Raw genomic sequence first — 12,133 nt, 5'->3', positions numbered from 1 at the left:
TCTGTACCTGAGTCATCGCCCAAAGCAGGTGATACCAGAACTTCAAAATCTAGGAAGTTCTGGGCCTGCACAACTGGTGGAAGATACGAGAGTATTTCAACATCCAAGTTGGGCTGAAATGGAAAAGTACCTGATGAAAGTCAATTATCTCGGACCCTATAGATACCGACCCTAAGCAAGACCCTTCAAGCTCTCCTGGATCGCAGCGGGCTGTGACCAGCATCTCCCTGAGCTGGGACGCCTCTCAGGCACAGAATCCTCGAGGTTGAAAGCCAACGAAGGGCCAACGAAGGGCCAGGGCAAAGACAGACTTCTCGAGGCTCAATTACCTGTTGAGGAATGCTGATGCATCGTGAGTATTTACTCTAAACTTGAGAAGAGGGAAATTTTAACTACAGGCTAGCCTCTTCCATCCACCTCTATACCTATCTATGTGCTTGAATATGCACATTTGCATTCAGGAGTGTGGGTGTCTACACATTTCACTGAATCCAAATATTTACGTCTGTCTATGTGTGTATATGCTTTGTGTTTATACATATGTACATACATATACTTTGATTTAGGGTACCTTGTAGTAAGTTAGTGTGAATCTTGTAATTCTCAAATATGTAGTTAAGTCACTGTTTTAGTTATAACATATTCCACCAAATTACCTTGATAATCTTTAAATTGGTCAGTCATTAAGTGCTGCTAAAATTCAACCGTTTGATACACCTGAGACCATTCATAAATCTTGAATTGCTGCTAAATCATAACCATGTCAAATATTTCATCCGCGACAGTCACGTTATCTCCCTTAGAAAAAAAGGCCAATATACACACAGGAATAATGAGTTTCTGAAACCTATTTTCAAACAGCTGTGAAATGGCCTACATCCCCAATGAGATGTTCTCAACTGAAGATAAACACCCCATAGATGAGAACAGGGTCTAAAAAGGTCATTCAGATGTAATTCCTCTCTGTTCCCACTACACACTTGGACAAAGACAAAAAGGGATGTAAGAGCAGATCCTGCAGCTATTTTTCTCAGTCATCCTGCTTCCCAGCTCCACGTCACCTTTCATACTTTCCACACCTTCTCATCAAATCTTCCTCTTTTCCCACTGTGCCAATGATCCTTCTCTGCGCAGCTACAGGAAAGCCTACCCCAAGCCAGCCTCTCCTTTTCCCCCTTTTACTCCACCTATTTTCTATTTGAGAATAATTTTTTCTCAGTCTTCTATATTCTGATCTTACCTCCCCCCAGACAGACATTCAGATCTAATCTCCCCCTCAGTGACAGAGAACATGTGACATTAACTATGACAAATGGTGACACCATCTTTTGAGTACATTTGGAACAAAGAAAAAAAAACAAACCAAAAAAACAACCCTACCCAAAACATTGATAAAGCCTTAAAAAACGGTTTGGGATAAACCTATTGCTTTGGAGAATCTACTTCTCAAGAACTCCTTATTTCAATATACCCACATTTGGAACATTAGCTAAATACAATACCTCGTGTACACCACACCTGAGAGTGAACTTGTGCTGTCACAGAAATATGTCCACATTTTGTACTACACTTGACCACTTGCATTATGCTGGTGACTTCAGAAAAGCAGCCTTTCCAAGCTTAGACATTTTTTAAAGAGAGTATATTTTTACCTGCCCCAATAACTCTCTCAATACGAATTCTTGAAGGATCTATCTCCTTTGCAAACTCATGGACAGCAAGAGATGGGTCTTCATACGTGTCTGGATCAATATATGTTTTGATTCCTGGGAAACGTACTGCAAAAAAGAGAGAACACTAGGAATCAAGAATTCTTTGACATTCATGCACTGTAATGAAACGGGTTTTTTTTGGGTTTTGAGGGGTTTTTTTACTAGAAAATTGAAAGGATTGGAAATAATATATTAAATCTTCCACATTTAAATTTACAGAACCCACAGAAAAGGATAACGACCCAAAATTACTAATGCTTGCTACTGATTTCACAGAAGCCAACTGTAGAATGCACATGAGTTGTTCCCAGTCGCTGTCAGCACCAGGGCCTTCAAAGATTGACTGAGCACAAACTTAAATATTTCCTCTTATCCTTCAAGTGGCCTTTTTAGGTGAGGCTTCTGAGACATTAAAGACCTGGGTGTTACAACTCCATAGACAGAGAAGCCTCTGCCAACCCAACACTAGCAAAAACATTCAGAAGTACTGGCTGAAACTGTAAGCAAGGTCCTGCTGGACCCTGCTCAAATCTCCTGAGATGTTCTGGGTGACTGAAAGCATGGATACTTCTTCAGGATTTCTGCAGCGCATTGTTACATCAAACATCCTTTCAACTTGCAATGATAACCAACACCCAGTGTTAGTGTAAATAACGGAGAAAATATGGGTATTAGGTTCTCTGAATGTTATTTATACCCCTAGTTATTGTCATGTTTGCTAGCTACACAGGTCCCAGAGTTTATCTTGTCCCATGGAAACAAAAAGTCAAAGGCCTTTAGAAAACTCAGTCTTTGGTATTCAACTGATAAGATAGTGTCAAACTCTTATGCTGTTTTGTCTCTGTCCCAGCTGAACACAAGCGTCTCCTGAGGTATAGCATTTCAGGCAGGAAAATTAAGAGGGCAATAAGGCTTTTTGAAATTTCTCCTTAGGAAAAAATAACAGCCTTAGCTAAGTTTTAAGGAAAATGCTATTTTGGGTAAGATAAATTAATTAATTTATTTATTTATTTATTTTATTATTGTGAGCATTTCCTTTCCAAATGCTATTTAGTATTTTAATCTGAAGAGAATCCCTGGAGTCTCTGCACTTAGCTCACATCCTTAAGCAATGCTTCAAGTACAGCTGGTAAATCTGGAAAATGCAGCAAGTCATGAGAGAAAATGTGAGCTCTGAGCTGGTCACTTGAAAGGGTGTCTACAGAGACACCAAGTGAGGACTCAAAGATATGGGGAAAAGCCGATCCTCAAGACTAACAGTGATTACTGCCAAAGCAGTTTATATTCCCCTTTGCTGTTCCTTGGGCAATTTAGGCAATCTGTCCTTTACTTTGAAAACAGTGCTTTCTAGTTCAATCCTTTCATTTATGGGTGGATGGCTGAACATTCCTTTTGCCAAACAGGTCCAATCTTTGAGATCCTTTTCTCTGAGGATGGGTCCTGGAGGACTGTGCTGCTTTGTTCTCCTCTGATCATCTGGAACAACCAGAGAGCCAGGTGCAAGACGAGAACAAAAATATCCAAATCTATTTACAAGGCTTCAATAATTTTTGTTTGCTTCCTTGGAGATGGCTGTGGCAATAGTGGGTTGGTGCCAGATTGCTTTGGCAGGCTCCAGCAACCCATCGTTTTCTGGCATGACTAATATCCCTTGTGTTCTTGAGTATAGCATGTCCAAGAACTTATGCTGTTTCTCTCGGACTATCTGGATGGGAATTTTTTTAGGCTGCTGCCATGTGGTGATTAAGTTCTGGAAAACTTTCAACCCATTAAGAGAAGTTGATGTAGATAATGCATCAACTTATCAGGATAAGAGGAGGGTACTGCAGCTGGGTCAAGAGAACCTCTTTTAAAAGAATCAAGTACCTCTCAGCTTTCTTCCCCTTATCACTTAGGAGCTGAATCTAAAGCAGCTCATTATCTGATGAGCCTAAATGCTCATTTAGCGTGAAGAATGCTCATTTAGGTGAAGAACACATGTTCAGGACACATGAATGTGGCTGGGCTTCATTAAGTAGTGTGCAACAGCCATTTGGACCACTGCTGATAGAGTACGCACACGATACAGAAACGGGGAAGGCACCAGACATCGTGGGATGTCATCAGCAAGATCACAGACCTCTCCTAACTCACTTCAAAGATTTTATTTCCTGAGATCTTCCTCTCACTCACACTGAGCTCCCAAGGGAGAGAGGAAGGATGAAGAGGAGATTGTTTTCTTCTGCGCACAGCAGAAGCATAGGATGTAAAGCATGGACATGACAAATCTGCAAACAGGAACAGGCAACGCTAAACAGTCCAGGTCTTGCAGAAGAGTTTCTTTTTAAATAGCTTCAGACAGTCTAGGAGAGGTCACCCTTATACCAATCCCAGCAGAGACTGCACAACCCCACATTTCAAGTTGAGATCCTGGATATCAAATCTATAGGCAGTCAGCAGTCAGATAAAGATTGCTGCTAGCATGAAGGACGTACTTCTTATGGAGGCACCGAGTGCTCAGTGTAAAGGAGGGAGTATTATTGGCAATAGAGTCTTAGCTGCTGGGGTAAATCACAGTAATTCCTCTTTATCCTTGGTCCTATGGAGCACATACATGAGTAGAAACTTGCCCCCTCAAGTCTGATGCTGAGATAACTGCAAATGAATGAGAAGCCTCTGAGATGAAGCTTTGTGTCAACATGAAATACAGTTATCATTTACCCTGGCCTTAAAGACATTGAGTGAGGCTTTTCTCAAATTCAGTCATGGTCTCAGAGGCATATATCAAACTCTTCAGCAGGAACGTTTTTGTCTTCTTTCCTTTCTGACCATGTTTGGAAACAAATGACAAACAAATCTTCCTAGAGAGTATGCTTTATGGGGAAATGTGCCCTTTTCCTTGACAGAAAGAGCCACTTGGCTGGATATAGTGATGTCACCTGAAAAAAGACTTCTGGTGATTTACCTTCTATCTTGATCATAATATTTCCAGAGATGTTATAAAAAATGACAAAAACCCCCAAACATTTAATACCTTTTGTATAATAACCTTTGAATAAATAAAAACTTTAAATAGCTACTCTAACATAAAACAGTGAGACTAGTAATTTAAATAAGTAGCTAAACTAAACTACATAAACTAATATACTGCCCATGAGAGGTTGTCAGGACTTTTTCTCACTGTACTGATCAGTGAGTAGGAACATGATGGAAGGCAACCCATTCCACATTTTATTTCTTGGGTGGCTGGAAGTGTAGATCCCTATAGCCAAAGAGAACTGGATACAAATAAGTCACATAGTCACCAAGAGAGGAATTTTGAGGCAGAAGTTCAATATGGTCCAGACCAGTTGAGAATTCAAAGAAATATACCTGAAAAACTGATAAATATTATTAATAGAATACCAAAAAACCTTATTAACTAGAGTGAATTCAGTGAAATTGTTCAAGAGGACATACAAATAAAAATAAATACCCTTGATGGTGCAGACAATGGAGGAACTATTCAAATGGCCAGATTAAAACATCAAGGGCAAAAGCTGTACAGAAAACAATGAACATTCTTAATTTAAAACATGATATAGATATTATATAACACAGTGTTGAACTACTTACAATGTCCATTTTGCAAATGAGCCCTTCTTTTCTCTTCAGATTTCATTTTGGCCTTTATGTACCACTGGCACCTTTCAGGAAAAACATGTGAGGTTTTAATTAAAATAGTTGTCATGCATAAAATAAATGTACATTAAGTTTTATCTGAACTTTTATGAAAGCCAAAACCTTTGCATTTGGAATATATATTTAGTGATGAATCGAAAGAGAGAAATATGCATGAAGAACTACAAACAGATTAGATACAAATAAATCATGGCTGAATGATTAGTATGAAAATGAATACTTAAATTCATTTGATGCAATACTTTATTTCCAAGTTTGCCTCCTCCAAAGAATCCTGATACTTTAATAAATTATTACTTCCCTGCATTCTTGTTTGCATACATTGGTTTGTGCTAATAAAACCATATCCTATTAACTGTCATATCCAGTGGGTCAAAAAAGCCCACATTTTCTTCATAAGATAAGAGTTTATATGACTTCACAAAGTTTCATGAAAAAAGAAAATATTTTTTCACATTAGGACCACCTTTTTTTTCCTGAGTAGCTCTGTGCTACTCAGACAAGCCAGGCACTGACTTATTATTTCTTCTAAAATAGCACCTATCATATAGGATAAACAATATGTAGCCTGCTCTGTGAATATGATGATTCAGCAGATGCCTGTATGATTGCTATAAAATTGCAAATCCTTGGCAAACAACCCAGAACTATGTGGATGTTCATGAATTGCTAGCAACCTTACCTGACAATGCAAGGATATGTTGAAGAAAACTGCCACATGGCAAGCTTTCAGGCTCCCTGTAATGAAATATTGCCCAGCCTGAATGCTGCCTACCTGCAGGACTGTTAATGCTGATTTAGAGGGTCACATGATAGGAGCAACTGTTTCAGTCAAGAAAAAATATTTGCTCTTGATCTTAAAGCTCCTTCTCACGCACTGAACAGCCTAAGAAGTATGATTTAGAGGGAAATCTTTTGGTCTAAGGGTGAGGCTAAGGCTGTGGGGTGGAGAACAGCAGTGCATGTGGACATGTGCTTTCGTGTAACAGACATTCAGTTCCAAGACCACCTTGGAAAAAATGACTGGCCTCTGTAATGTGTTCATTACTAGCCTTATAAAATAAACTAAACTATAATTATAGATAGTATATCCAGTAAAATACTAACTATGGATATATGAGAAATATGTAAACACACCCTCCTCATAAACTACTTAAACAGAGTAGGAACACTCACAAATCATTCACTGCTACAGAGGTGATGATGGGGAGAAGGGCAGAAACTTCTAAACTGTCATGGCTATGTACCCTTACGGAGGTAAGCAGCAACCAGTAAATTCTCAGCTTCTGTGGAAATCTTCAGATTGTACACGTTTCTGGGACCACTAAGCATGCCAGTGCCATTTTTAGGATCTGAACAACTGGCCTGTAGGGTGCCAGCTGCCAAGAACACTGAACACAAACTGGTACACTTAAAGTGTCTGCCCAAGGGAACAGTCAGAGAAATGGGGCTTTAACCCTGTCCAATCCTGCCAAGTATGCATGTGGCCCCAAAGTTTGACTACAGAAGCTGGTGAGTAACCACCAGCAGAGGAGTCTTCCAGCTCCAGCTCCCTGTTCCCTGTTAGTGTTGGCTACAGAACAATCGGAGAGGAATAATTTCTGTAATGATAAGAATAAATCACACAGAGCTTTAACATCGCATATCCTGGAATTTAGCCAAGACCCCCATCTCACTGCATATCCTGTGCCTCGAAGTCTCTGTCTCTTTCATTTTTCTATCTGCAATCGACAGCCGTGCTTCGTGCTTGCTCTTGGTGGGTAATCACTCAGCAAAGTGCAGAGGCAGGTGCTCATTTAACCCAGCCTCTCCACTATGAATAGACTCATCAGCAGCCCTGCGACTCGACAGCTCATCAAATTGTTAATTCTAAACAGTGAAGCAGAGCACATCTGTAGGGTACCAATCCCATTTTTCACGCAGAAATTTGCCTCCAGTCCTAGAGTAAATTGAGTATTTATTCAAAATTTTCTTGCTCTGTCTTCTGTGGAATACACTCTTATCACTGCATTTAAGCAGCACTTCAAAATGAATTCATACCTTACATAATTGAAATGGTCCCGTTGAATAAGATGTTAGAAAGCTAAGAGAAGGGTATCTCTGATCTCCTTAACATTAGCAAACAGGAGGAATAAACACAGAAGAAAAAAAATTTCCATATTTTTTTCACATCTGAGTTTAATGAGTTTTTTCTTTTCATAGTTTGAGCTCAGAGGGAACTGACTACCATGCAGCTGATCACTTCCCCCTTTTTCCCCCCAGTGCTGAGAAGGGAAAAATAAAGCAAAGACACTGCTCACTCTCCCCTTCCCCCGCAATGCTGTGAAAGAGAGAAGAAAAAGACACAGGAAATTGAGATAAGGACAGGGAGGGATGATCTCATCCTTTAAGGCACAGGCAAAAGACAGACTTATTAGGGGAAGAAAAAAAGAACATAAAATTTAATTCAGACACTAACAACAACAACACTTTACAGACAGAGTAGGGCGGTGAGAAGCATTACCACCTCCTGAAAACTCTTTCTCCCATCCCTCCCTTCTTCCCAGGCTCAGCTTTGCTCCCAATATCTCTACCTCCTGCCCCCAGCAGCACAGGGGCAGGGAATGGGGGTTGCAGTCAGTCCTGCTGCTTCCTCCACTTCGGGTTTGGGGGGGGAGGAGGAACTTATGGCATTCCTCCCCTCTTCCAGCGCGGCCCCCCTCTCACAGGAGACAGTCCTCCAACTCCGACATCAGTCACTCCCACGGGCACGTGTCACGGTCACCCCACGTGTTGCAATCCTCCCAGGGCCAAACTACATCAGCAGGGCCTTTTTCCTATGGGGTCCGAGCCTTCTTTGGGAGCAGTCACCTGTCCCGGCGTGGGGCCCCCCAGAGGCTGCAGGTCGGTATCTGCTCCACTGTAGACCTTCATGGATTGCAAAGGGCGCCGGCCCTGCTGTCTCATCATGGGGTACAGGGCAGTCTCTGCTCTGGCACACCTCCCCCCTTCTCCTCCTTCCTTCCACTGACCTCAGTGTTCATACAGCTGTCCTCCTCACAACTCCTCCTCACAACTCCCACAACCCCTCCCAGGTTCCCCTTCTTAAATGACTTATCACAGAGGTGCAGCCACAGTCACTAATTGGCTCGACCTTGGTGAAAAGGCGGGTCTGACTGGAGCTGGGGGAGCTTCGAGAAGCTTCTCACAGGAGGCCACTGCTGTAGCCCCCTCTCCTGCTACCAAAAACCCCCAGCGCTCACTCAAACCCAGGACATTTCTAAAGGAAGCATTTGAGTTATGTTTCAGGATTCCATGTAAGGGTTCCACACAATCTTTTTCTCCAAAAGTTTGTCCTTGTCTGAGTAACTTCTCACTCTTCTGAAAGACCCTACTCTTTGTCAGCATTTGTAGTAACCGTAGGAATATTTACTTAGCTTCTAAGATTATCTAAGGTCACAATATGTTCCAATGTTAAGTGCTCCCATTAACTTTAACAGAATGTTAGACTTAACTGGTTTTATTATTCAGCAGAGGGAGCATTAATTCACATAATGGTAGCTACTGTAGTGCCATATTTGGTTGCTGGGGTACTGCAAATAAAACCTCTGTCCTACACTGATAGGACTTCACTTTCTTTTCAGATTAGATGTAATGTCATACCTGTGTGCTGGGTTTGTGTTCGTGGCAGGGGATTTTGGTAGCAGGGGAGGGGGCTACAGCGAAGCCTGTGAGAAGCTTCTTGAAGCTTCCCCGGCTCCAAGTCAGATACCACCTCTGCGCCAAGGCTGAGCCAATTAGCAACTGTGGCTGTGTCTCTGCAATAATGTATTTAAGAAGGGGAACCTGGGATGAGGAGTTAGGGTTGTGAGGAGGAGTTGCAAGGAGGACACCTATGCAAACACCACAGTCAGTAGAAGAAAGGAGGAGGCACAAGGGGAGGTGTGCTGAGACCCCCCTGCAGACCATGGAGGTCACTGGTGGAGCAGATGTTGACCTGCAGCTCGTGAAGGACCCCATGCTGGAGCAGGTGGCTGCACGCAAAGAAGGCTGGGACTCTGTGGGAAGAAGCCCCCGCTGTTGTAGTTTGGTGCTGGGAAGATTGTAACACATGAGAGGGATCCATGCTGGAGCAGCTCGGGAAGGGCTGTGGCCCGTGGCGACTCATGTCTGAGAAAGTTCGTGGAGGACTGTCTCCCGTGAGAGGGACACCATGCTGGAGCAGGGGAAGAATGCGAGGTGGGGGGGGGGGACTGACCGCAGCCCCACATCCCCTGCCCCTCTCTGTCGCTGGGGGGTGGAGGTAGAGAAATCAGGAGCAGAGCTGAGCCTGGGAAGAAGAGAGGGGTGGGGGAGAAGGTGATTTTAAGACGTGGTAATGCATCTCACTGTCCTACTCTGCCTGTTAAGTTTTGTTGCTGTTAGTGTCTGAATTAAATTGATGTTCTTTTTCTTCCCTAATGAGTCTGTCTTTTGCGGGTGACCATAATGGGTGAGTCATCCTTTTCTGTCCTTATCTCAATTCCCAAGCCTTTTGCTTTATTTTCTCCTTCCCATTCCTGAGGGGGAAGAGGTGAATGAGCAGCTGCATAGTGCTCATTTATCCTCTGGGCTCAAACCCAGACAATGAATAAAACAGAAACTTAATTACAAATCTGAAAGTGCAGCACTGTCTATTGATATTAGCCTATCTGTGATGACCATTATCACATTCAGGAGTCAGTGTAACACCTTTTCTCTAAGCGTAAACACAGGCTCTAAACCAGGATAGGAATAGTGCAGAATCCTATCCCAACACTGAACTTCTTCTGTCCCCAAGCCAGGTAAGAAGGAGACTCCACAAAGAATCCTCCTCACATGGAGGCTCTTCCACCAGCTGTTTTATGTGTCTGAAGGAGAGAGAGGGGGAAAAAGGTAGGGAGGGGCTAGAGCCCACACAACTCCCCTACAGAGCCTACTGCAGGAGCTATGAGCCCAACTCATCTGCTCGAAGGCCCATACCTCTAACAGAGCATCAGTCTGGTTTTAGGCTTTCTTGATCCATGGCAGCACTGCGGTGCCAGTGATGTCTCACAGAGGGGATGAGGACATAATGTCTTTGTCCTCTGAAATTCTGCTTTGCTTCCTGGTGGAAGCAGGTGAAGTCCTAGGTGAAGTCCTGAAATCACACAGGAAACACCTGGAGGTTCAGTGAAAAAGGAAACAAGGCACCATCGAAGCAGCTACGCCTGTGGGAATCTAAGCTCCAGCAAGGACTGATGTTCCAACCTCTACATGTGTTTTTTAGCATGTCCAATTAGAATTTGCTAGTTCCCTTAAAACCTTCAGTGTGTAATTGAGCATAGCATCTGGCCACTCAAATCAAAATGTTTTCTCATCCAATTTGCATAATGTCATTATTTGATCCTGATCAACACAACAACTGAAGGAAGGTGGACAATCAGCACTGTACTAAAGAATTTTAAGTATAAGAATCAGGGTAGTTATAAAAAATAATTATTGTCCAGACTGGTGAATTACCCTACCAGTGCAACGGTACTGCTGTATTGCAGATTTAATTGGGATATCTTGAATCCAATTTAAAAAAAAAAAAAGCCAAAAAGTAATAAAACAGGACCTTCAGGAAGCTATTTTCTGTTCACCAGTGATATCACAGGCAGTAGAATCATTCTAGTATTTTGGAGTAAAGTTTTTCTTAATTTCATTTCATTACATAATTCCTGTATTTATTTTAATAGATGTAGAAATCTGCATATAAGATATATACATAATTGTGTATGATTTTCCCTGCAAATTTAATATAGCAAAAGTAATAAAAAAATGTCCACTAAAGTACAAAAGTAATAAAAAATTGTCCACTCAAGTGCCTTTAGCAAGCTACATTGCCAACCCCAAGACATAAAAAATCCTAAGGTTACATCCTCCAAAGCTTTGCAATTGCCAGTTATGAGATTTTGTAAAAAATAGTGTGGTTTTTTGTTTTTTGTCTTCTAATGCCAGAGCCTTGAGGGTGCAGGTACATTGCATTTTTAAATTCTTGCTCTGCAGACAAGAGGTCCATAAACTTCTTTTAAAAATAGCCAAGCTATTTCCTGATTTGACATAATTGCTTAGCTGCCAAATTGGGTTTCTATGAAAGACAACATTCACCACAGAAGTGTATGAGCAGTGCTGAACAGAGAGGCCGTGCACCCTGGTATGTCTAACCCTTATTTTGGCACTGAAAATGTGGTTTAATGACTTAAGTATTATTCTTAAATTCTTAGTTTTGATTACTCTGACTGAGTAATGAGAACAGTGGTGTTAATTACCTCCCAGTGATCAGGAAAAACAAAGTGAGGATGACCAGGAGAGTGAATCCACCAACAGCAGCAGTGGCAATGACAAGAATCTGTCCCTGCTCTGCAGCCATATCAGAAGCTGAAAGAGAAGCACAAAGAAAAGAGGTTAAAGCTCCATAACTCAGGGTTCCTGCAGAATGGGTGATAACCTTTTCCTCGGTGCTTAGCAAGGACATCAGATGTGCGAAGTGAAAAACCATAATCCATGTCCCAACTATGATGAAGGCGAGAAGATGTTTTCAGGTTTTTAAAATGAGGAGCTGGCATCATCAGACACTTACAACTTACTGAAGTTTGAATATGACAAGATTTTGGACACAAAAATAGAACATATTTTTTCTTTAGCTTTATTTAGCTTAATCCTGCATCTAATTCAGAACTCCTCTCCATCCAACTGTCCCAGTGCAGTCAGCAGCAGTGCTGCGTATGGAAGAGATATTA

The 12,133-nt window shown here is 41.9% G+C and overlaps 1 protein-coding gene across 3 annotated transcripts in view; it reads right to left on the bottom strand.

Annotated features, from left to right (window-relative positions):
• EPHA6 (EPH receptor A6) overlaps positions 1-12,133 on the bottom strand; it is a 527,052-nt gene that overhangs the window by 115,023 nt on the left and 399,896 nt on the right. For all 3 annotated transcript variants that reach the window (XM_074856969.1, XM_074856950.1, XM_074856960.1), the window contains 3 exons: positions 11,663-11,771; positions 5,307-5,377; positions 1,653-1,778 (listed from right to left, as the gene is read on the bottom strand). In XM_074856969.1, the coding sequence (XP_074713070.1) occupies positions 1,653-1,778; positions 5,307-5,377; positions 11,663-11,771 (306 nt within the window). The remainder of the gene's footprint in view (positions 1-1,652; positions 1,779-5,306; positions 5,378-11,662; positions 11,772-12,133) is intronic.

Source organism: Strix uralensis, chromosome 2, assembly GCF_047716275.1.
Source record: "Strix uralensis isolate ZFMK-TIS-50842 chromosome 2, bStrUra1, whole genome shotgun sequence".
Taxonomy (NCBI): Eukaryota; Metazoa; Chordata; class Aves; order Strigiformes; family Strigidae; genus Strix; species Strix uralensis.
Note: the sequence above shows the minus strand (reverse complement) of the source record. Positions and strands in the feature narration are given on the sequence as shown.